The following is a 27,199-nucleotide window of genomic DNA, read 5'->3' as shown; positions in this document are numbered from 1 at the left end:
CTAATCTTGAAATTATGCTTCAAATTTCTATTTTGATTAAAAAATTTCGATTTCAACTTCGAAATTTTGAGTCTAATCTTGAAATTATTCTCAAAATTCCGACTTTGATCGCGACATTTTGACATGAATATCGACATTTAGCTTTCAATTTCGAAATTTCGACTTTAAACTTGAAATTACTCTGCTTTGATCTTAAAATTGTTCCCGAAGTTCTGACTTTAATCACAAAATTTCGACATTCATTTCGAAAGTTCGATTTCAATCTCGAAGTTTCAATTCTTATCTTGAAATGACTCTCGAAGTTCGGACTCTGATCACAATATTTCGACTTTAATATTAAAATTTCACATTCGATTCCGAAATTTCGACTTTTAACTGTAATTTACGACTTCAATCTCGAAATTTCGACTCTAATCTTGAAATTATTCTCGAAATTTCGACTTCAGTCTCGAAATTTCAACTCAAATCTTGAAATTATTTCCGAAATTCCTACTTTAAATTCAAAATTTCGACTTCAAACTCGAAATTACGACTTTAATCACAAAATTTTGACTTTAATTTGGAAATTTTGACTTTAATCTCGTAATTCTGCCTCAATCTTAAAATTCCGACTTTGATCTCGAAATTTCAACTCTAATCTTGAAATTATTCTCGAAATTTCGACTTCAGCTTTGAAATTTCAATTCTAATCTTGAAATTATTTCCGAAATTCCTACTTTAAACTCAAAATTTCGAGTTCAAACTCGAAATTACGACTTTTGATAACAAAATTTTCACTTTAATTTGGAAATTTCGACTTCAATTTCACAATTTTGCTTTTAATCCCAAAATTCCGACTTCAATCTCGAAATTTCAATTCTAATTTTGAAATTATTCTCGAAATTTCGACTTCAATCTTGAAATTTCAATTCCAATCTTGATATTTCAATTCCAATCTTGAAATTATTTCCGAAATTCCGACTCAAAACTCAAAATTTCGACTTCAAACTCGAAATTACGACTTTGATCACAAAATTTTTACTTTAATTTGAAAATTTCGACTTGAATCTCATAATTCTGCTTTCAATCTCAAAATTCCGACTTCAATCTCGAACTCTCCGTAGTAGAAAACCAGACATTGTTGGTACATACCTCAGTGAGAACAATAAAGAAATATTAGTGAACCAACAATCTAGAAAATTATGCCGCTTCATACGAAGCAAAAAATCCAATTGTTCCAATTGTGCATTTAGATCCTTCAATAGAACATCCACCAGGTGGGGACGAAGTGATAGTATCCGCTTCCAAAGAGAGAGGGATCATCTCTGGAGATCCCCATCACCAAGAGGGAGATGCGTAAAAGACGGTAGCTGTTTCGGTACCAACACTAGTACCATTCTCGGTGGTGTCAGTGCAGTGACGGTGTGAAGATGAGGAACTTTAAGAACTCCTTGATGTGGTACTTTTTTTCCGCGTGCATCTGTAGTACATACGCGCAGATTCTCGGATCGCAACCGGTAAGTACTGAGGGTACCGCTTATATGGGCGTAGTACAGTGAAATTAGGTCAAATCCCGAAAATGATTTGAACAAGTTTGAAAGTTGTAATAACTGTTTGAGAGCCCGTTCTATGATAGTAGTCAAAAGTCCCCGGTTTATGAAAGTGGAGAAACGGGGCCACAGAATTTTCTTCATCATTTATTCGCCCCAACATTTCGGCAATGATTCAACTCTGAGCTTAGTGAGTCGATAATCGAAAATCGTTCAATAATCTCGTAAACATCGTTGCAAACATCTTTCAAACTTTATCAATAGTTCTGTGGAGATGAACCAAAGTGAAGACGTAAATTGTTAAAAAGTTGAACGCATCAAAAAATAAATATTTCGAAATCGAATCCCGAAACGTTTCTCTCTCCCAACGTTGCCTGCTGAAAAACAACCACTTCCCAGGCTAATACCACGATGGATATTGAATTATATCCAACAGACATTTATGTAAGATATCTCGCAGAGGTTAGACTTGCAGATGCCTCTCTTTCATCCAGCAGCATGATCAGGCTGAAATCAAAATTCACCTATGCATCTCTCCTCGATACAGTCTTTAAACTTATTTTGCATCAAAAAATATTTGAGTCATCAGGCCGCAGATGTCACTGGGTCCTAAAATTCCTAGTCCAGCCGCTTCCTTGGCTAAAGAGACGGAAATGCGATTACCTTTACTCCTACCGTGCCCTTTAATCCCACCAAGATTTAGCCAAAGCCTCGCTAGGCATTCTAGTACTAGCCGTGAGGTAACACGTTGTCTGTTCACGGCTACTAGGGCCTGTATAAGATGTTCTAGAAATTACGGAAACAAATTGAATATAATCGGGTGTTACATCGGGTTCCACAAGGTTCACATTTGGGACCACTGTTGTTTAACCTTTTTATCAACGATCTAATCAGCTGTTTCCATGAAAGCGAAGCTTTGCTATTTGCCGACGATTTAAAATGTTTCAAAGTAATTGAAAGTGAAGCTGTCTACAAAACGATATAGATTGATCACACCAAAGATCTAGGTGTGATCCTAGCCTCCACACTCCACAGCTAAAAATCACTCATTTCCGCATCTATGAAGATGCTTGGCTTTATGAAGAGAACCACTCATGATTTCACCAACATCACCGCTATTAAATCTCTTCATTTTTCCCTGGTTAGATCTCATCTCGATTATTGTTCCACAGTTTGGTCCCCTCATTAAGTTACACAAAAAGTGAAACTCGAGGCCGTACAGCACAATTTCCTGCGATATATTGCCTTCAAGATGCGTGTATACTATGACTATACTGCATTGGAATGCATTTTGAACATACCTTCTCTTGAGGCTCGCAGAAAACATAGAGATTCAATAATTCAATTCAAAATCATCAACGGACTGAGTATCAGTCTCGAGCTTCTCTCCAAAATATCTTTACATGTCCCCAGTCGTTCCCCAGTCGTTCAACTAGACAGGTGCAAACGTTTTACGTTTCTTTTCACAGATTTGATTATTCATATAACGGCTTTATTCCCAAATAACCTTCAAATCTTTAATACATCAGTATCCCGCTTTAAAAACCATATTCTTCACTTAGCCGTCTAATACTTTCTGCTTGTGTTGTTGTATTATGTCTAGTGTTACTTGCCTGTAAGAATTATATTATTCATATTGTTATACATTTTAATTTTCTTAAATAATCTATTTTTTATCTTACTTCGGAATTGTATTATTGTTACAATTTACTTTTAATCCACTGTATTGCGTCAAGTACTAGATAGCACTGTACTACTTATATCTGAATTGGGCTTGCACGTGTATATATATATATATATATATATATATATATATATATATATATATATATATATATATATATATATATATATATACATATATATGAAAATTATATAAAACAATAATAAGGTACACAGTATAACATAGATCGGACATTTGAAACAGGTACTTAACTATATACATATATAAAAAATAACACAAACACACATACACACATATATGTATACACATACATAAATATACATAAAGTAAATTTATCTTTAACTAGGATGAAAGAAATGCAGTAAAAGCAATAATTATGATAACAGTGTATCCCGTTCTAAGAATTCTTCTACGGTATAATATCCCTTTTTAGTTAATAGCTCCTTTATTTGTTTTTTAAATGGTATAATATGCAAATCTCTAATATCTTGAGGCAACGTATCGAATAATGTTATGCCATTATATGCAAGTGATTCCTTGAGTGTCGATTTTTTATGTTTTGGGATAGTTAATAAATGTCTATTTCGTGTTGCATATAGTTATGAACTATTGATTCATCTCTCAGATTAGGTACATTATTTTTCACATGGAGCAGAGCTTTATATATATAGATACAAGGTAACGTTAGCATCTTGTTCTTGCAGAGAGCAGGTCTACAGCTATCCCTGGGTGCAATATTAAAGATAGTTCTAATTATTCTTTTTTGAACAATAAAAACACGTTTTGTCCACACAGAAGAAGCCCACATTAATACATTTTGAGCCATATGTAAGTACGCCAATGAATAGTCAACAGTCCTGATACCATCTAAACTAAGCACGTCTTTGATCTGTCTTGCAAATAACGCTTGGTTCAAATTTTTGCAGACATAATGGATATGGGGTTCCCAAGACAAGGTTTTATCTATAAACATATCAAGGAGTTTGGCTGTTTCCGAAAGTTGGATGCTGTTGAGTTTCACTGTTTTCCTTAACGCGAAGCTTAAATGTACTGTTTTACTTTCGTTCAGTTTTAGTTGATTTCTGTCACACCAAGAAACCATGTCATCCATGACTGAATTAATGTTGTTTTCTAGCTCCTCCACAGTATTTCCGGAAACTGTTATGGTAGTGTCATATTTCAATTCAATCACTTACAACATACATTAAATGAGGAAAAAGTACTTTCCCCCAGAGGACGGGAGTATCATAGACCATCTTAATGTGGCTTTTTGTAGTGCACAGTGATAACAAATTTTATGAATCTCTAGATATTTGCCAACAAATGAGAAAAGGCTAATACTAGCAACATTTATTTAGGGAACGCGTTTTTGCTTAATTTTACTGTACTAAACATGAAAGAGAAAGTATATTATTTGGTGTTTGATTATTCTCGCGGTGATGGTCTCTACGCTGCGGCTGCTGGGTTATCGATACAGGAAAATGTATTGAACCGGAGAATGTATACTGACATATAGAATTATGGAAAAGGCTTTTGATTTAGCGGTGTTCGACTAGCTTGAGTCAAATGAAAGTAAACTTCTCTTAATCAAAATTTGCAGTACAAATATGTTGCGATACATGATAATTTTGCATATCAAAAAAGGTACTAAAAATTGTATATTGGACAAACCGGAAAACTTTTTCCAAAAGTATAAAAGAACATACCAGTATTTTTTTGAATGGGAATACCAATTCAGCATTTCCGAACCATATTTTGACAGAGGGAAACTGTTTCAACCACGATTATGACGTATTGCATATAGAAGATGAAAGCTCAGAATTCAACCTTTTGGAATGCTTGACAATCAGTAGATTTGAAAATTCTGAATAGGTTGACACACTTGAATTATCATTGAACACATTTACAGGAATAATTATAAAATAAATTTTTATACATAAAAAATGTATCAATGGCAGTCGATTGAGAATCAAATTTCTGTGATTTTGATGCAATTGCCATCAACGAACTGAAATAAATGAAGGTCATATTTTAATTTGTATTGTTTCGCTCATATGAATCTTATTCAAATGAGATTTGTGGGCAACATATTCAAATTTGAACAATAGAAATATTGCGCATAGAAAAAACTGAAAGACAGAATCCTTAGTTTGATTTGTGTAACTTTTTACTAATTAATCTATTGTCCGTTATTTCAAAAAATGTTTCGTATTCTAATGCCATTATCTATGAATATATATCACTTCAATTGTAAAACATGGTATTTTTTTAATCTAGTAAATCTGTTTTTATGCATACATGCACTTATAACATTATTTCCCTCAATATAACCTCAAATGGTGTTTACATTCATTGTATGGCATACGTAAATAAGGTTATGAACTTTGAGGTTATGAAAATTTATCTGGTGTACTTTTTATAGTGTTGGGACACATTGGTACCATGCAATATCTATGAAATGGCTTTTTTTTTCTTCCATGATTATTACGCGATATTTAAACTAAAACACCTTGTTAACTATCAAACTAACTCTCAATGTAAACAATAAACTGACAGGACGTGCCCTATGACGTCACGCCTCAAGCGCGCGAGAAATAGAAGCGTTTGAACTTGTCAAATTAAACCAATATTTTTAAGATTTCATGAAAAAATAATTACTACTCTTACAGCTATGTTTATTTTTTTTCTATATCGAAATGAAGTGAATATTGAATAAGAAAAATTAAAAAATTGTCTGCATATTCCCTATTAGATCAAAATGTATATGTAAAATGAGTAAGAGTAATTTTATTGTCCAACTTAAAATTCGCATTATTTTTGAAGACTTTTTCAAAACAATTATTTGCTTTCCCAAATCTTAGTTGTTCCTATTATAAATTTTCACATCCAAGAAGTATATACTTCACGGACTGGTTCTATTAACCGCCCCATTTTTCACGGTACTATAAATCAACACCTTCTCTAATTAAATGTTATCTTCTAGTTCATTAATAGTCATTTTAAAGTCTGGTATACGAGATTATGGGCCTTGATTTGCGTTATTTTACATGTGAACCAATTTATACACATGTATTTATGTCGAGTATTTGAGGGAGGACGTATAGAATACATCTTATCCTTTTGAGATATAACGAAACAATTTAAGTTAATGAAGTGGGTAAGTGGCAAATTTTTCTGATAAAAATATTAACTAACAACATAAAGCATGTAATATAGTGTACAGGAAAAGCTCAAAGAAAGCAAATACGCAAATATTCTTCAAGATATGGAGACATGGAAAACAAAGAGTTCACTGGATAGAATCCTTCACTAATACTTTTGTGCTATAAGTAATAGAAGACAAGTATATTGGAAAGATTGTGTTCGGTGTGATAATGCCTTTGTCTAGTGAGCAGGAAGTTTTTGAAAAACACACAGAGATGACTGAGAATCTGATGAAGCTCAAACTTGAAAATTTCTCACTAGTACAGCTTGGCAAATAAGATGTACCATTTGTAGTATATTTTTATTACATGCATCCTCAAAAAGCTATTTTTTATTCTATTCCATGGTATGCAATTCCAGAATTTTTTGAACAGTGCAATATATAGCCTGAAGTAAAGTAAAGTAAGTCACATCTTTTTTTTTACATTTTTTATAAACCCTATTACTGTCAATGAGAATCTATCACTTTCTGTAACTTTTCGGCCACTTTATCCAACAAGAATATAAACAATTTACCAATATTCAAACGCTGCTGAAGACCCCACAGTTTATTTCTGATCCTTACATATTTTTTTGTCATTTCTCTTTGCATTAATGTATTTGTGTTACCACTTTCATCATTTGATAAATTAATAACTTTCACTGGTTTCATTTTCATTATGTCAACAAGTTTTTCTCTTATCTCACCTTCTGTTGTAAATTTTTTCGTCATACCAAAGTATTAACAATTCGAAAAAAACTGATGACACAAAATTTGATATTCAGGAAGAATTTCTCTCAATTGTACAGTGCATTTCTTTAGTTTCCCCCCCTTTTATTTTTTTAACGGATCAACTCAAAAAATTGAAATTTGGGATGATGAAATTAATGGATGAATACTTTATTTTGAGGTGAAATTGACAGATGAAACAAGATGGCGGCTGGAGGCCATTTTGAAAGGGGGGTCTTGTGACACATCGTTTTGAAGCTCCTGACAAATGCTTCACAACCCTAGAATATAATGTCAATATCTTCAACTACTACAAAATGGCGGAACTTTTAATAATTGCCTGATTACATTGACATTAAAGTACATAATATGATGTAATAAGCTTGAGGTCGGTTCAGAAGATGCTTGAAATGATTGCCTTGAACTTCTTGACATATGAACAGCGATATTTCTCGCGAACATTTTCGATCACAGTAACATCAATATACCTACAAATATTTACTATTCTCTGCCGTATATCCAATAATGAAGCAGGTTCAGTTTCGCACACTGCTTCAAATAGCCCCATAAAAAAGTCAAAAGGTGTCAAATCTGGCGAGCCAGCTGGCTATTCCGTAGGACCTCGATCAATAAATAGAGGTCCTACAACATGGTTTCCCAATATTAATTCCTGCACAAACGTTAATTTTTTCTGGATATTGAGAAAACCGAAAAATAAATGAGAATATTCTAACTGAACAATGATGTTCATTGTCGTACTGGTATTTTTTGTTGTTTTTATAAACAAATAATAACTCAGCAAACCATATCGGTTTGTTGGAATTGCCATATGGCAGATAAAAAGGAATATTTCTAGAAATATCTATATTAATGTGTTTGTCTTCAGGAAATTATTAAATGTTCCGCCATTTTGTAGTTGGTGAAGATATTGACTTCATATTATAGAGTTGTGAAGTATTCGTCTGGAACTTCAACCTCACAAAACCTCCTTTCCATTTAATTTTTTCTTGAAAATTTCATCTGTCAATTTCACTTCAAAATAAAGTATTCATGCATTGATTTCATTATCCCAAATTGCAATTTTTTGAGTTGACCCGCTAAAAAAATAAAAGGGGGGGCATTAAAGAAATGCACTGTATAATATTGTGGCATGTATTTTGAAAAAGCCTATCAAACATTTTTCTAGAATCAATTTGTGATGGTGCAAAGTAGGCTTATTCTTCATGAAGAGATTTTAAACTTTGTAAACATATTATGCAAGCTTATGCATGATATTTATGTGATTTTCTCAATATATTTATAATAAAACTAGTTATCCGTTATATGCGGGTAAAGTATGCAATTCAGACTCAATAGTTCGATGGTCTAAAAACCTCATTGATTGAAAATCCAAATTGAGAAATTGTCAGTAAACATACATACAGTATGACCCCAGTTTGCAAGTGCATTTTTCTATTAGTGGATTTACTGAGAAACTAGGAATTTGTTAAGAAAGTTTCCGTTTCAACCAAACCATCCATGTTTTATTTATAAAGTTAATATATTTACAGGGTGATCCAAAAAGTGAATTTCAATAAACTTAAAATTAAAACAATAAAACTAACGTAATACAGCAGAAGATGAATGGGTTAACAAAAAAATAACTAGAAACAGAATACTGAACGAAGAGGTCATAATTAATGTATACAGTGGGTGGTAAAAAGTCTCTTCGTCTTAGATTTCGAATGGGTCAAAATTTCGAGGTTAGATACAGTTTAAGTAAAAAGACATCATTTTAAATTCAAGAAAAACAATATTTTTTTTGACTTGTTGCGGAGAGGGAGCTATAAACTCTTTGAGAATTGGTTTTGAGCAATCACCAGTTTTATATTCTTTCAAACATTCTTTTCTGTGGAAGAGACAATGTTCCTTGATGTTTGTTGGGTTATTAACCCCCACACAATCTTGCCGTATTCATAAATTTTGTCTTTAGATAAAATAAATAATGGGACCTTCTCAAACACTGAAAATGATGAATTTAAATAAGATTCCTAAGCCTGGGCATAAATAAAAAAAGCGAATAGATGTCATTACGTACTATTATCGATGACATGCGTACTTCATCTTTGTAATGTTGTAAAACATTGATGTCTGCCATTGAGAAGTTACAAATTTTATCGAAAAAAATCTTTCAACTAATTTTTGTTATCGCCACAACTGTTGTTTGCTTTTCAGGACAAAATAACCTAAAAAAGTTAACGACACTGTCGTTCCCTTGACTTAAAAATGAACTTTTTTTTTATAAATCGATAATTTAGGATATTATTCAATATTTATACTTGGCAATTATAAAAACCATACATTTTGCTTTCATCTTTAACAGCAGTTCAAACATTTCGAAACTACGTTTCATTCTGAGACCTTCGCCTCGATGGCTTGATGATAATAATAAAGGAACCTTGCGGATACAGAGATAAAAGTAAACCACGCTGGAATTATATTAATTACCGCTAATTGTTGATCTCAGCGCGTAATGAAGAAGAGCTCTTGGGTAACTCATGTGTGAGATAACTATCCGTCTTTATGTAACCGAAAAAGGACCGGTTTGAAGTTTACTCAAATAGGAAATGAGTTACAAGGACGCTAGAAATACGCAGATACATTTCCTGAAAAAATAAGCAGACCTAAGAAAGGTTCTGGCTTTTGCATCTCCATACAAAAAAAAAATCTAAACGATACACACAGTTTTTCCATGAAGATGAAGGAGTAAAAAGCCGAAACCTTTTTCTCTAAAAAGTCAATCTCTCCTAAAAATATAACCCTTCCAATTTGAACAAAATTTCTATGGACGTTCTTTCTGGAAGCTGGAGAGCCATACACAAAAATGATACTACAAGCCATAGCATCGAAGTTTCGCCAGCAAACCCTCATACCACATACGTTCAAACTGGTTCATCTTGTAATGTGATTCAGATTGGTGCTGGAGAGGCACTTAGGGGGACCACTTTCAACTTTCCCAAAACTGCTAAGGCGATGAAATATGCATTATTAAACAGTTTTGCACTAGGTCGAGATACTTGATAACGGTCAGTGATATTTTAAGTTTGTTCTGTCATCCCTGCTGTTGTGAACCTCCCATGACAAAACCCAATATGGAAGGATCAATTCACTATAATGAGGGATTTTTTTGGTGGTATCTTCTTGGCAACACTGTTTTTGACAGATCACGCGTGAATCGTGTCTTGTGTCATTGTCAAACTTCAGTTTGGTCTATAATTTAACCATGAATCGACTTACGAATTAACAACGCTTGCAAATTATTGAAGTTTATTATCAACATTCATGCTCGTTGAAGAAAGTGCCTCGTGCACTTCTTCAAATTTATGGGCAGTTTCACCGGCCTACTGAGGGAGATATTCGGAAGCTTGTGACTAAATTTCGAACCCAGTTTACATTATTGGACGTTAAACTACCAACACGCATACGTAGAGTGAGGACCGAAGAAAATATTGCGGCTGTATCCGCCAGTGTTCGTGATGACCGTGAAATGTCGATTCGCCGCCGTTCGCAGCAGTTGGGCCTCTGTTACCCCACTACGTGGAAAATTTTGGGAAAGGATTTGGGTGTTAAACCTTATAAGATACAGCTGGTGCAAGAATTGAAGCCACACAACCTCCCACAACGTCTACATTTGGCAATGGGTGATGGCAACGTTGGAGAAAGAATCACATTTTTATCGAAAACTTGTGTTTAGCGACGAGGCTCATTTCTGGTTGAATGGATACGTTAACAAGCAAAAGTCAAGACCAGCCACAAGCATTGCAAGAGCTACCGATGCATCCCAAAAAAGTACTGTTTGGTGTGGATTATGGGTCGGTGGAATCATCGGGCCGTACTTCTTCAAAGACGTCAATGGTCGGGACGTTACTGTGAATGGGAGCGCTACCGTGTGAAGATTGACGACTTTTTGTTGCCAAAATGGAAGAATTGAACATGTCTGACATGTGGTTCCACACGCCACACGCCCGCGAAACAATGGCCCAATTAAGAGCCGCCTTCAGGGAACAGTTTATCTCACGTTTGGGGCCCGTCTATTGGACGCCTAGATCCTGTGATTTAACGCCTTTGGATTATTTCTTGTGAGGTCATGTTAAGGCTCATGTCTACATGAGAGAGTGTGCCAAAATTGGAACTTGCGCATGGGCCATCTAAAGCGGAGCCGCGGACAACATTTGCATGAAACCATCATTTACCTCTTAAAAAATCACCCGTTATAATCAATTGGTTTTGCTAATTCTTGTGAACAATCTTATGTTGGGGCCACAATAACGAGAAATGCTATTAATTATCGCGATAATGGACGTTAACCGTAGGTGTAGCCACGACTTAACGCGATAATTTGACAACGGCAGTAACATTGCCGTTTGGCGTTAGGCGATCGCTCAAGTGGCGGTACATCAAAGAGATTAACGCGTCAGTGTCAGTGTCCACCTTCCAAGTAAAATTAACGCCGTTTGACCGTTGACGTTCACGTTGACAGTATTAAGTGTAGCCACCCACTTTAGCGCGTTAAAAATTATTGCGATAATAATCGCGATAATGAGCATTGACGTTAGCCGTTAGTGTGGCCCCAGAATTAGTAATACTACAAGATATTGTGTGTGGCCACGTGAAGCATTTGTTTGGAGCACGATAACAGGACTGTTTTTGCAAAGTTGATATTTTCCAGGTAAATAATTTGACCTGATGAGGGCTTAGTATTTCTGGGTTTACGTCTCACAAATTTGAAGTTGAACAGTGACCGGGAATAAAGTCCATCATGTCCATCATCGCTTTCATTTTCTCTTCTTGCACAAATTTCGCTTTCTTCGATATTATTCTCCGTCACGAGCAAAACCTCACGATTAAACACGGTTCTTCGTTCTTCTTTACCGATGCATGTTCATGAACTTGAGAAAGTCGGAGATTCACGCATTCGTAGGTGGTTCAACCCGCAGATTCGTGACCTTTGCAGAAGATCGCTTTCACTGAGGTCGCGATGTATAGGAGGCTGGGTGACATCTCTGTCGAGTGAGGACCACCAAATATTTCTTCTTCTGCGATGCGTTTTGTTTAGTTCGATGTGAGAAAGTTGATGTTTCATAATGGTTCCGTATCCTGGATACTGGAAACGGTGACATCATCGAAAATAACGATTTCTATGATGAAACCGAACTGGGGCATTAATTGTATTGTATTGTTGTTATGTTGGGACCGTAGAACAGACAGGACTTTACCAACTGCACAGAAAAATCATGTCCAGTGAGAAAGTTTTAACTATTTTCTATAGTTATAATCATAAATCCAATTTTCAGATTAAGATATTGATAAAAGACAAGTCAACAAATATACCCTTGTGTTATTTATTTTTTTATGTTCGTGTTTATAATTATTATTTGTGAAAAATTGTTTTTTTATTTGGTTCAGTTATATGAATGAATAAAGAACGATTAAAATTTGTAATTCTATTCTGATTATGAGGTTGTTTCTGATCGATAGAGATTTTTGTACTCTACACAATGATATGCTGTTGATTGTTTTTCAAATTTCAATTTTTTGCCTCTTTTCAGCTTATTACTATATGAATTCAAATTGAACCAAAGCACTGCCGAAACGGCCCGAAAAATCAACTAGCCATTTGGTAATGACAGTGTTAATTGACGCACTGTTTGACGTTGGTTCGTTTTTCACCGGAAACTTGATGAAAATCTCGAATCAAATCCAGTTTTTCAAGTAACCATCCTTGATTTTCCTAGTTCTTTATTTCTTCTGGAATTGTTCTATTCCATCAAATATTGTCTTCAATATTATCACAAGTAAGCATTAAAAACTGAGTATACACTATAAAACTATTAAAACACACGTTTGTCTATTTTCTACGATAGTTCTATATTTATTGACTAAGTTTCCGTTCTTACACCATTTTCAAAATTAACTAGATTACATTCAACTCTGAGTAATTTATACCTACATACGATTAGATTACAAGTTTTTTAACCTACATTGCCTATCTTATCATAAATAATTTGGTACCTAATATATATATATATATATATATATATATATATATATATATATATATATATATATATATATATCGATTTATCGATGAACATAACAAAAACCACCGTACATAAGTAAAACAAAATTATAAAATGCAAGGTTTGGGAACTGAACCTATAACCCAGTTCCCAAAACAAGTTGTCAATCAAAGAAGTACCTAAGCATTAAAAAGCTGCTTGAAAAAATTTTCACTAAAATCATCAAAATCTTCAGTGAATTGGCTCCCTACACTGTTCTCAAATTTGAAACCCGAAGTAGCGAATACTCGTTGCAAAATAGCACATTTATTCAATTTATTGTTTCCAAATGCTTTAACATTTCATCTCGTTATGTCACAACTGTACCGCAGAATCGATGAGAAAGTGAAAAGTAAACATCTCTCGAAGTTAACAATGGAACATCCTTCTGAGGATTTACCACAGTAGTTATGTATATGAATGAGACCTGAATGGGCCATTAATAACCGAGGTGTTGTAATAATTACAAGAATTATTCGTCGCTTAGTCGAAAAAATTATTAATTGTTACGGTCTCGCCCGGTTTTTACTTTCTCTCTCAGAGTGCCACGAAAGTAGCATCTTCATTGTCATAAAAGCGAATTTACCGGTGAAATAATCTCGAGAGAAGATTCGGTCTGGGATCTACGAATTCTGTTTGACAGTAGCGACATCAGCCCGCAAAGCGATTGGTTTTATATTAAGTAGATGACTGTAAATCCTTCACTAATGTTTGCGCTTCAATACTACTATATGTTTTATGATTTTTGAAGTGTGTGATTCGGCAGTGATGGTATTTGTAACGTTATTTATTACTTAATAACAGAATTACAACAGAAGTAGTTATACTATTATGATGAGGAATGAAATTGCAATGATGACAGCTGTAGTTGTCAAAACTGAATAATTAATAAACGATACGCGACACACTATAGGCTGCGTTCCGTCTCAGTATGTTTTATGGTGGATATTTTTGAACGCAGCCCCGATGACATGTATATCAGTCTGTGTTCTGTGTGCACATGTTAAGCTGTTTTAGAAAATTAATATACTTGAATAACATTGAAATGGTGATTTGCCCAAGAACAGAAATAATTTTAACAAAGGTTCAGGTTTAGATATGCAAACATTTTTATTATAAATGTCATAAGTACTAAATTTTCAATAAATATTATGAGTATTTGTGTTTCCGCTTCTAAAGGTTTCCGATTTCAACAAATGTGAAAAACAGTTTCTGAGTTTACTGAGGAACGGCCTTTATTAATGCGGCTAATGAAAGTAGAATCTCAATTGTCATACAAGCGAATTTACTTACTTTGTCGGAATAGGAATGTGCATGATTGTTTATTTACCTTTTCGTTTTCCCAAGATGGAAACCGGTGTAACAACATCCTACATCTCCACTTTCGTTTTTAATCGATGTTCTGATTATAATGCAGTATCACGTCCTAGATTGCCATGTTGATCATGGTACTTATATTTTAGATGAACCAGATAAACAGAACACAAAATTTCAGTAGTTGGTGGATTGACTTCATCAATTTGGCTGATAATATTTTAAGAAGCTCAGCTACTGTTGGATGTAAAAATTGCAATTTCCATATTGAGTATAACGTGTCGAGACTTGCAATGGGCCGCCACAACGCTTGTTCAGACGTGCAAAGGAAACGAAATAAAACCTGCATGAACTTGTTTGAGAACGGGAGTTAAAGGGGTAGTTTTTTCTTCTGAACTGTACATTTTTTTGGCGAAACGTTTTTACTCTTTATTGACGTTAGTACATTGGCGAAAATTGAAAACTCTCTTGACAGGCAATAGCTTTTTCAATATGAAAAAATATTACAGGGCGGTTTGGTATAAAATTCAAAACAGTTTTCTCAACATTTTCGCAACAGGGAGTTTTTTAAATGAAATAAGTGGGAATTTCTTGGTTTCATGTGCTGTGAGTTGATGTCAAAAAATGAAGTTGCATGGAGTAATTTTTTCTGTTATATTCTCTATGGATCCTCGGTTAATAAGACACACTAGTTTTCATAATGTTTAATCATTTAATCAGGACATAACCTTACATATCAAGATTGTCGAGCGGAATGGACTCTCAGTCAATCAAAAGACGACAATCTACTGTCAAAAAACATAGAACATGGAGCACGAAATACATGATACAACATTCTCGATTTTGACATACACTCGCAATCAATTAATTAATTACCCAATCTTATTACTCGTATTCGAAAACTGTTGATTCGTGGTTGAAACTCAGCCGCAATGCAAATTTTCATACTTAGACTTGATCTTCACCAGAACCAGAAAAATTTTGAAAGTGGTGTATGATAAAAAAAGTTTGGGATCCTCTGCTTTAAATAATGAAATCTCAGTAAATATTCAATCAATTCAATCGAAATCGATTAAATTTGGTCCGCACTATATACAAGAATTATAAAACGGAAATTCCCATGCTCCCAAATCCGGCACTGGAGATTCTCCACGCCCCGTATTAGGCCTAACAATATTTCATAACATCAGTGAATAACCCGTAACGAGTCAACCAAAAAGGGGGTATCCCAGATTCCACTTTCCAATAATTACAAACTTTATATACTATGCTACATTCGGCTGTTGCTTAGGCATATTTCACCGATGCGGAATCTTCATCTTGTCTCGCGGTGTGTGAGAAAACACACATGTACGACGGCAGTGGAGCTTTCTCTTCTCGGTTAAATATTAAACAGAAATGATGTTTCGTATATTTATGGTTATTGATGATGAAATTAAGTGTCAACCCAGTATTCCAGAAAGTTCTGGTGGAATGACAGATGGAAATACAGTTATATTGTAATTTTACTACTAAATGATTGCTGTAATCAGTTCATCAATAGCGATTTTCAGCGTTTTCATTTCCTACCATTTCTTCTTTTCCCAAGATTCAAGAGACCCATCAAAGAACGGTGTTTCGCGATAATTGAAGAGATAAAAACCTAATTCAGACATGGATTTACGCATGGGAACTATAATAAATTATGGGCCGTCATAACATCCTGGTTTTTGAATCACAACTAAAAAAGTATATTAACTTTTGGATCCCCCGTATACAAATTGAGTAAATGATTATCAGAAATCTAGGATAATCTATGCCGGGAGATTGTTAAATTGATGGCTGGTTTCGCAAGAACATCATTTGTGGGTTTCTCCCAAAAAAACTTGAGTAACAACATTAAAGCAGCTTATAAAGATATATAATTTTTCAACAGTAATTGTGTAAAATCATTTTCCATGTAAAAGTCCATTAACTCAACCAAAAGTGAGCCAACAATTCGGTTTACTCTTGATGAAAGGATTAAACAATTAATTAAAATAATAAATTGCGAATCGAAACTATCGATGTTCGGTTAGAACAGTTGCACAAATGTATTTAGTCCTCCAGCACGATTTCATGAACTAATAATGTAGGATCGTTTTGCAACATCTAAATATTCATTAATTTCCATCAATGAGTTGCTAAATTCGTGGAATCGACAGACAACAGAATTACTATCAGATCATGCCTGTGATCATGCTCTGTTTGCTAAATGATCCATGCTGGAAAATGATAAATGTTTATGTAATGAAGTTGCATTATTTTACCGATGACTTTATTATTATCTCGCTGAACGGTTACCTACTACTTTCATTATTGCATTGCATAAATTCTCATCCATTCATCCGCCCTCATTTGCTCTTACCAGCAGACAATTCGAAACATCATTCTTGCTTTATACAGCGTGTTGATTGGAGAACTGACAGTTCCAGAAAAGCGAGAATAGATATCAATCAAACCCATGATTCTGGATTTATTTAAATGAATTCCACTCTAGTGAAATGAAAATTCTTCAACAGATTCAGTCATTTACTATAAACCAACCTGAGGCTTCTAGATTTTTTCCTGTGGGGTGAGAACATAAAGGTATAGTTACAAAACTTTCAAAGCAAATGAAATACGTATAAAAATACGTTTCTTAATGACATCTACTGAATAAGTTGATCAAGTTTCCGACCTCAACGTGAAGATAGCAACACTCGTAAATAAAAGGTATAAATTTCGTTGTTCATCTGTCTGGCCTGATGACTTCGACAATTGCGGAACTAGCCAAACGTCACACCCATGCTCAATCCCTAAAGAGGTGGGATGGAATCAAAGGCACATTCTGGAATGTGTTTCAAAGAATATCTGTAATTCAAATACTTCTTCATAAGGGGTACCGCAGCTTTCATTGGGGAACTAATTCAATGGCCTCCTCGCCCACCAGACTTATCACTAATAGATCACTTTAGAGCAGTGGCATAAAATGACTCCCGTGAGTTATCACCCTGTATTCTATTTGAACAACGTCCATGGCACATATATATTATTCTGTCGCAACGCCGATTATTCCATAATCTCGTCAAGCGAGGACCGTAGTCCACTAGATTCACACACAATATCAGATGGTACTACTGGTTGTACTTTCACTTCTTTATTAGCCGTGGGGCCAACAAGGAACTATTACTTTCAATATCTAGGTGCAAAAATTGTTGCACTGCTGGCTTATAATGACGTGTGAATTACGGTAAAAAAATGAAAGGATCGTTTGAACTTTGTAGACAGCGTTCTCGAAGCAAATATTTTGCCTCTGACGATATAAGTACCAAAGTACCTGTTGCTAAGTTACTTCATAACATGAAGTTCCCGACTGGGAAAGTATTTAGGGACTCCAACACTTTTTATACATCCCCAATAACAGAACGGGGCCACCTGGAATCAATTTAACTTTGAAAATTCAACATCCTTTGACGTGGATGAACTTGATAAAACGAATCGGTTCCAGTATACAGGGTGATTCAAAAGTACTTTGACAAACTTCAGGAGGTGATTCCTCACTATATTCTAATATGAATTGTCTAAATAAATAAATGTCCGGAAACGCTTCGTTTCCAAGATACAGGATGTTGAAGTTTTATTTTTATTTTCGTTTTTTTCAAATAACTTTTGAAATACTGAACTTAATTAAACGAAACTTGGTAATTGGAGGTTTTTGAGGTGTCGAATTCGAACCTGATGTTCTTATTGCTCTTACTCGTAGGGGGCGCCACCCACACGTCTTTTTCTTTTTTAAAGATTCATAACTTTTTTGGGCGTACTTCTAGCACATTTTTCAGCAAAAAAATCGATTCCTCTATCATATCTACGTAAATAAGCTACCCTTGTTACAAGTCGCTGTAAGCAACCGTTTTCTAAATATTTGGACTTGAAAACTTCAAGTCGATTATTTGATAATCGATGCATGTTGAAGTTATTACGAATATTTTGCTTTTTTCACAAGAATGCTTTGGAAATTAATTTGACGTTTTACTCGTTTGAAGAGGGCATTACTGTTGGGTACGTTCCTTTATGACATCCTTAAGCGAAATAGTTATTTTTGTATCAAGGGTGCATAATCAGTATTTGTTTTAATAAAATGTTCAAGAAATGTCAACATTTTATTTCAGGAAATTTTGAATATGTAGAATAAACTAAAATAAACGAAACTAAATTGTATTCAAATAAATTGTTGGAAGTGGGTGTGTGGCGCCCCCTACGAGTAAGAGCAATAAGAACATCAGGTTCGATTTCGACACCTCAAAAGCCTCCTATTACCAAGTTTCGTTTAATTAAGTTCAGTATTTCAAAAGTTATTTGAAAAAAAAACGCTAATAAAAATAAAACTTCAACATCTTGTATCTTGGAAACGAAGCGTTTCCGGACAATTCATATTAGAATATTGTGAGGAATCACCTCCTGAAGTTTGTCAAAGTACTTTTGAATCACTCTGTATGTCCACCTTCAATACTGTTAATTGAGTCGTCAACACAAAAGGAATCAGTTCCAGAGAAGTTGAAATATGTTCAGGTCTCTTCTTTGCATTGATCTGAATAACTACAGGTGCATAAGAATTCTTTCCAGCTTTTAAAAACTATTTGAGCTGAGAATGAATAACTAATAGCACGCTTTCTTTGCTGACGTACCATAGTTTCATAAAAAACGAACAGATTCTGTCAAACTCGATCAATCATACCTTATAGACTCAAGGTGTTCCACAAGGCTCGATCTTGAGACCTTTTCTATATGTGGTTCACGTAAATGAAGTTTTGCGGAAGATATTGATATATTTTTAGCATACACCTTATATGTACCTCAAGAAGCCGGGTTTATTTGGCCGAGTTAGGTGTTAGCCACTCTCTAACCTAACCTAACCTAACCTAGGTCTCACAGGCCATAAGTGTCTTCACTAGATTTATTTTATGTCAAAGATTCCTGTTTTATCCATCAAAATCATGTATGGCTGGATATTATGTAATGCTATAATTGATGTAGTTCACAATAACTTTGTTATACTGTTTTTATTTCAATATATTCAGTTGAAAAATGATTATCCATGTCATGTTTTCACCTTTTATAACCATTTTATCATAACTTTTGTAGAATATTATCGGCGTTGATCTATGATCTAACTCATGTTTTTTCCACATATTCTCATTCATGATTTTGAACTCCTTTGAATTTACTTTGAATTTAGATCAGACTAGAATGAAATCGTTCAATCTCATAGTTTTTCCTTGATCACTTTAGTTCTCATGAAATTACACCATACTTGAATGATACAAAGCAGCATTCCCACAAGTTGATGCAATACCCTCGAGTTATGCTCATTGAAATTGATATTTTAATTATTCTTTGTGCATTGAACGAACCATGTAAACGATCACATTCACTTCGAATAATTTTAAAAGCACTCCCCTCCTTACAACCAGCCAACTGATTTGTTTTCTGTTTGTTTCAGCAATTCGCCCCAAACACCGATCGAAGTCAACAGCTTTCTCCCCAGCAGCAAGGACAAATACTGAGCGACATTCAACAACACCACAGATTCGACTTGGCACAAAACCAGCAACACTTCCAACCCCAACACTTTCGCCTTTCCCAGAATGTATTCACTCCCATCAACCCCACCATTCAATCCACCCAGCAAACAGAGCTTTCAAACTACCAGTTGCAACAGCAGCAATTCGGCATAAACAGCCAAGAAACCTTTGGTCAGAAAGAGTTTTTGAACACTCTACCACTGGTCAACTCTTTGCCCGGTAACATCGTGCCTACCCCACAACAATCCTTCCAGCAGTTGACTTCGCCTGCCGTACAGACAAACAACCAGATTGTCTTCCCAACTAGCCAAAGTATCAATACCGGAAACACCGTCATACAGCACCATACACAGACTAATTTTCAACCTGCCTATTCCTTTGGTCGGTCAAGAAATATCCAGCAGCAAGAGAACACTCCTAGACCTACTACAGACCCAATTGCTTTGATAGAACAACAAATAAGATCTCTGGATCCCGAGAAGAACAAGCAGAAAATAAAGGAGTTGAAAGAAAAGCAGGCCATAATAGAGAAGCACAATCAATTCGTTGAGAAACAGTACGAGAAGTCTTTGAAAAAAGCTCAAGAGGAACACGAAGAGTTCATAAAAAAACAACAGGAACAGAAGAGAAAGTTATACCAAAGAGTTTACGAATCTGCTGGGGATGATAACGCGCGAAATTTCCAATCCAGCCGTACCAGGGTAATCTATCCAGACGAAGTGGGTCTTTTCGAGCAGGCTGTGAAGCAGTACTACCTAGAACATCCAACTACCACAACAACCACAACTACCACAACCCCCAAACCTTCCAGTGCTACTAAAAATGGTAACAGAGTGATAAAGCTTTCTTCTTCGTTCGCCCCAACTGCGCTACCCCAGACAAAAGTTAAAACTATCCAGTCTTTGGAAGACTTGGACCAACTGCAGAAGCAATACCGATCGCAGAGGATCCGCAAAGACGACTTGCTGGAGCAGCTTCGTTTGGCAATTGGGAAAAGCCAAGAGGGTGAGCCGGAGAAGAACCTTTCCTCCAGGGAAATATCTTTGGCTAGTGGCAAGAAGGTGCAGCTCATCACCGCTGATGACTCCACCAAGATTCCTAAAGGTAAAGAGGAAGAAATAACTCTGCCGGATGGAAAGAAGGTCACTGTCATTAGAGCTGATGATCCCAACAACAAAAGCGATGAAGAGGTAGTTTTGCCAAGCGGTCATCAAGTTCAAATTATAAGAACTACCGACCCCAAATCGATTCCCTTTGGAGACTCGGACGGGCCTCAAGAGATAACGCTTCCAAACGGGCAGAAGGCACAACTAGTAAAGTCTACGGGTTCAAAACCCACACCGTCCACACCTGCTGTGTTCAAAACTGAGGAAATAACGTTACCTAACGGGGAAAAAGTGGAGGTGATAAAAACTTCGGATCCTAGTTTGGTTCCTGGAGGAGTCCAGCTCGAACCAGGTAGCGATTTAGAAAAACTGGTTCTGTCGAGAACAACTACCACAACTACTATTAAACCTCCAAAGGAAATTTTGCAGGAACTCACCAAAAACGTGCCTTCGAACGAGTATGAAATTTTAAAGACCGGGGCTAGCGGTAGTTTGGAATCCATCGGCAACAATCTTCCGAAAGAAAAGAAGGTCACCTTCGTGCTTTTGGAAGAGCAAAGCGATGGTACGTTGAAGGTTCAGGGAATCAAAGGGAATGGCAAAGACAAACCGGACGTAGACGTAGATTCTATTCTGAAGAAAATCAAGCAAGGCGAGATCAAACTGCCCAATACCCAGACGGTTACCACGACCACCACAAGGCAGCCGAAAATCGTGACCACCTATCGACCAAGTGTGTCTGTTACTGTCACTCCGAACTCTTTTGCCACAGAGGAAGAAGACGATGAACCGCTGTCGACTCTGAGAACTTTCAACTCTGAAGATGACGCAAATGTACCAATTTTGAAAACCAATATCGGAACTCAGTTCGTGGCATCTTCAACACCTGCTACATCTTTTTTTACCGAGCAGTACTCGCCAATCATCACCTCTACGGTCTCAACTCCGACAAGAAAAGTATCCAGGACTCCTCGCATCCTGAATAGTCGTCCAGGAGACCAACTGAATCAGGCCTCTAGTGTGTCTTCGTCAAACCAAAACTCAATAAACACCTCCCCAAAACCTACATACTCGACAACGTCTTCTGTGAGCATCCAGCAAAGCATCTCGCATGAGAGCGTTTTTCCCACTCAGGAAACTTTTACCACAACAGCTCCAAAAGCTCTGGAGCTTCCAGACATCTTGAAGAAGAACGGATTGTACGCCATGGCTAAGTTCTTGCGGCAGTCTGGTTTGGATACAATTTTGAACGAAACAGGACCTTATACGGTGTTTGTACCCAGCGACAAAGCATTCAGGACTCTGTTGATTCAACTTGGAGGACCTGAAAGGGCAGAGGAGAAGTTCAAGGATAATCCAAGACTGCTGAGTGGGGTGAGTTTAGATTGATGAGGTGATGAATATTGCTGTCACGAGATTTTTCTTTAACATAGAAATAAGATATGAATCAGAAGAATGTGACAATGAGGATGAGCCATCAATTCGATGTGTTTTTTTTAATAATCGATTGGTGTATCTTATTAGAGATTTCGTGGGTATCAATAATAATAATCAATATCCTATTCTAGTCATAGAACACAATACCGGACGTCTCAATTCGATAAATGACAAATGACACATATGACAGCTCCTTGATAGACAATACCCTGTCCATCGACACTTCATTTCACTACCAACCTTACATACTAAAGTGTTACCAACTGATTCTAAATACTTCAAATGATATTTAGAGTATAAAAACGTCTTGTGAGACTGGCTTTGAATCAGAACCACTATGGGTAACTTCAAAGGACGACAAACTCAAATCTTGTAATTCTGATGATGGTATTCATGAAAATATTCTTCTTTTTTTTGAAGTCTACTATTTTTTCTGTGAAATGATGAAGTAGAAAGCTAAAAACTCTTTTCCAAACTAATATCTATCAATTTGAGTTTTTATTAATGTTCTTTACGAGTACTACAAAAATAATAACTATTGTCTTATTTACAGCTTCTTTTGCATCATGTCATACCCGGATCGTTCAAGGTAGAGTCGCTACAAGATGAAATGACTGGTGTATCATTGGCTGGAACGCAATTGAGGGTCAATCAGTACGACATGCACGACATAGAATGGAATGACATCAAGGTGAGTGAAAATGCCTGTGGATCATATTTTTCAGGTATCTTTCATGTCATCTTTCATTCGTTGTAACATTGTTACTATATCTAATTCTAATTATATTGTATTTGCTATCCTTTAAAAATTGCCTTGTGAATGGTTTCTGTTCGGCAATAATACTATATTATTATTACTATTATTAAATGCCTGGTTGATTTTTTGGGCTGTTCGGCATCCCATTGGTTCGATTTTGATTCGTAGAGAAAAATTGGACAAAAATCACTAAACGACATCATATAGTAATGAGCTGAGAAGAGGCAAAACGTTAAAATTTGGAAAAAATTAACAGCATCAATGTGTAGAATACAAAATTCTCTATCGATCAATATGTACTGCGACATAATAGATTAAATATTTATTGAGATATAGAGCCACAAAAACACATGACAATAAAACGGACAAAATGTTTGAAACACTTAATACTTTAGAAATCAGTCCCGAATGCATAGGTTGCCGATTCCACTTATAAAGACGACAGTACTGAATACATATTCTAAATAGAACACCTCTTGGGGATTATATCATATGAGGCCATAATATGGGTATTCTGCACAACTGAACCGTTTTATCTACATACAGTGTGCCCCTCATTATTCAGAGTTGAATAACCATTGTTTATTGTTAATTTCATCGTGTAAATGATTGTCATTACGATCGGTGTACGATAACAAATAATGAAAAGAATTAAAATTAATTACCCTACTCAAAGATAGACGTCTTACTTAGTCAAGGCATTTTCATTGTTATGCTCTGAAAAGTTTATTTTCGACCGAGTAAGTCGATCGTAAGAATCCATTACTAGAAATTCATGAAGAGATGAACCCATTTATTTTTTGTTGGGGAATTTAAAATGTTTATTAGGATAAATTGTTGTGAGTAGTGTGAACTTGGGGATACTTGGAAGGTAGAAAAAGTCCCTACATTCAAAAGTGCATCCAAACAATTAAAAAGTAATCAAAACTAATTTTTCAAACATGGTGAACCATCAGTAGTATCTGTATCAATGAAATAAATGGAGTATATTTACTAAAATGCACATTAAAAACCAGTCAGACCAACAAAGAACCTACATTAGAAACTATATGTTTAAATATAATCCTGAGGTCGTAGCTGTTATGTTTCTGTACGGTCAGTTTTGTATCAATACCCTGTACTAGTCATAGGACACAATACAGGAAAATGACACATGACAGCACCTTGACAGACAATACCTTGTCCATCGACACTTCATGTCACTACCAACCTTTCATACTAAACTGTTGCCAACTGATTCCAGAATATTAATTCATGTACATGATAGTAGCAAATACTTTTGATATTTGTAGTATAAAAACGTCTTGTGAGACTGGCTTTGACATGGGATATCGAGTTGTGAGCTTATATTCATGAATAAAACTCACATATCTGCACTACGAGTATATTGTTTCGAAATATGTGTGAAATAAATTTGCCTGTTTTTTACCTATAGATGTCACAACTGTCGCTCAAGGGACAGATAAAATCAAAAATTATATTATTTACAATAAATCACCAAATTGCAAATGGTGAAGAATAAGTAATACACAAGTGTGATAATGGACAAACAGGAGAGTTTCCCCAAAAACTTACCATGTAATATAATAATAATAATAACAAATAAATGGACAATTATAAATTTTGAGGATTTGAAAACCATAAGGGAATAATTTCTCAGACGTTGGTCATTTCGAAAAATGTGGGTTTCACATTACACGGTAATTTTTCGGTAACTATTTAGATTGTCACTTCAGCAGATTCTTTATCGATCCAGATTCATTTTTTGGATTCTGGAAGGATAATAACATAAAAAACATCATGAAACATTGACTCCTCAACAAAAATGTTATTCAAAGGGAATAATATATTTCATGAAAATTCTGGAAAAATCTTTTATTTGCTGAATATACATATTTCTGTAATATTTTAGATAATATATTACTATATATTATTGTTACTTCTAGATACTGAACGAAGATATCTCAATATATGGTATTCAACGGAAACAATATAAAAAAACTAATTAGTTAATTTATATTTTTTTCTCAGGTAACTACCGTAAATGGGGCCCAAATATTGGATGAGAGAAAAGACATAAAAATCCCTCAAGGGGTAGCACACGCCGTAGATAGGGTGATGTTTCCCTTGCCTGTTGGTGACATCGTACAAACTCTGCAGTCAGACAGAGAGAGAAGATTCACCAGTTTCTTGAGAGCAGTTTTCGCTTCCGGACTCAACGAAATGTTGCAAGGTAAAAAACACCCGAATGCATATTGGTCTGGAATCTAGTCGACTTTTTTTTATCACTTATGCTCTCAGAAAAACTTTCTACTTTACATTTGATATCATATCAGTATTATATCTATTTAGTCGTTCGATAAACTTTTTTATTTCAGGTACCAAAACATTCACCCTGTTCGCCCCAACCGAAAAAGCTTTCGCAGGATTGTCTTCCGCAGATCTCAGCAAAATCGTTACAGATAAAGTATTATCGAGAGAGCTGGTACTAAGGCATCTATTGTCGGGTACTCTGTACACTAACGGCATGCGGTACTACCAAATCAAAGATAGTTTGTTGCAAGACAAACAGCTCACGTTCAGTAAACAGTCGGGTAAGATATGCTTTCTGTAGTGATGGTTTTGTTGATGTTCCATTATCAAGTTCCCACTGAAAACTGTAGTAATTACCTGTCTTAGTTGTTTGACAAGGGAACAGAGTAGCCAAAACGCTCACCAGATTTATATCCAGTGGATTTTTTTTCCGTGAAATTGTTTTGAAGTGTGATACGCAACTTTGAAGCCTTTTCTTCGGATTATTTATGATGAAAACTATTTTTTCTGTTTCAGGAAAGGTAAAAGTGAACAACTACCAGCTTGTGACTCAGAATATTCCAACGACGAACGGTGTTATACATGCGATAGATTCACTGCTCTGACGTGTCTTTGCCTGGCTTTAATTTATTTATCCAACATCAGTGTCACTGCATATTTTGATACATCGAAAATTGGATTTATACAGTGTGTGAAAGGAATACTAGGACCTTAATGGGAATTGAAGATAAAGGGGAAAGTATTTATTGTTCAAATGGTTGCTAGAGTAAACGGTTTTTATTGTTGTTCTCAGATCATTTTTAGTCGACTCATATTTGTTTTTCTCACTTATTTTTCTCGTGTTCAAGTTTTGTTGGTGTGTCAATTTCTTTTAAGACTAAATTTTGTGCAAATCTCTACACAAAAAATGGAATCATCGTACATCTTAAATTATAGCTATATATTTTATTTAATTTAGGTTAAGAACTGTACATTTTATTGTAATATATTTTATTTTGAATATTATTTGCGTCTTTTCATGGCAACTGAATTTCTCTTTTTCCGGTGGTACACGTTCGATTTGATTCATAACAAGCCATTGAATTTTTCACATCAGTTTATTGATAACATGTCTGAAAACTGTATCGAGGAGAGATACATAAGTATAAGAAAATAAACTTTTCGAAATATTCATCTTTTCCAACTACCTTCACCCTAAGTGCTGGTAAATGCCTGCCGGAAAACAATTACTTTCCCGTCCAATACTACGCTGGATATTGAACAATATCTGACAGACATTCATGCCAGATTTCTCACCGAATTTACTCTCAGATATCGATTCTTACGCCATCTATTAACAACTGTACCAAATTGGGTCAATCTTATTTCTAGCGTCCAGAGTTTTTGACAAAACAGAAGCGAATCTGTTTAAACACAAGGGTTCTACCATTGTATATAGTCTATATACAGAGGTTTTATGCAACTTT

General features: G+C 35.2%; 1 protein-coding gene across 1 annotated transcript; it reads left to right on the top strand.

The window, feature by feature from the left end:
- The first annotated feature begins 1,336 nt into the window (after window positions 1-1,336).
- Window positions 1,337-26,738, top strand: LOC111517146 (uncharacterized). Its single transcript, XM_074186840.1, has 6 exons — window positions 1,337-1,496; window positions 20,039-22,600; window positions 23,217-23,354; window positions 25,452-25,653; window positions 25,799-26,014; window positions 26,250-26,738. Exons 1-6 carry the CDS (start codon window positions 1,410-1,412, stop codon window positions 26,336-26,338), a joined length of 3,294 nt encoding a protein of 1,097 aa, XP_074042941.1. The 5' UTR covers window positions 1,337-1,409; the 3' UTR covers window positions 26,339-26,738.
- The last annotated feature ends 461 nt before the right edge of the window (window positions 26,739-27,199 follow it).

This window comes from Leptinotarsa decemlineata, unplaced genomic scaffold (assembly GCF_025532065.1).
Source record: "Leptinotarsa decemlineata unplaced genomic scaffold, Ldec_3_MD MMD2_P_RNA_scaffold_5, whole genome shotgun sequence".
Taxonomy (NCBI): domain Eukaryota; kingdom Metazoa; phylum Arthropoda; class Insecta; order Coleoptera; family Chrysomelidae; genus Leptinotarsa; species Leptinotarsa decemlineata.
Note: the sequence above shows the minus strand (reverse complement) of the source record. Positions and strands in the feature narration are given on the sequence as shown.

Bases quoted from the DNA above. Each gene is read 5' to 3' on its own strand.
- LOC111517146 (XM_074186840.1), top strand. From the start codon at position 1,410: ATGAGGAACTTTAAGAACTCCTTGATGTGGTACTTTTTTTCCGCGTGC. The intron at 22,601-23,216 runs GTGAGTTTAGAT...TCTTATTTACAG, and splicing joins ATCCAAGACTGCTGAGTGGG to CTTCTTTTGCATCATGTCAT. The intron at 26,015-26,249 runs GTAAGATATGCT...TTTCTGTTTCAG, and splicing joins CACGTTCAGTAAACAGTCGG to GAAAGGTAAAAGTGAACAAC.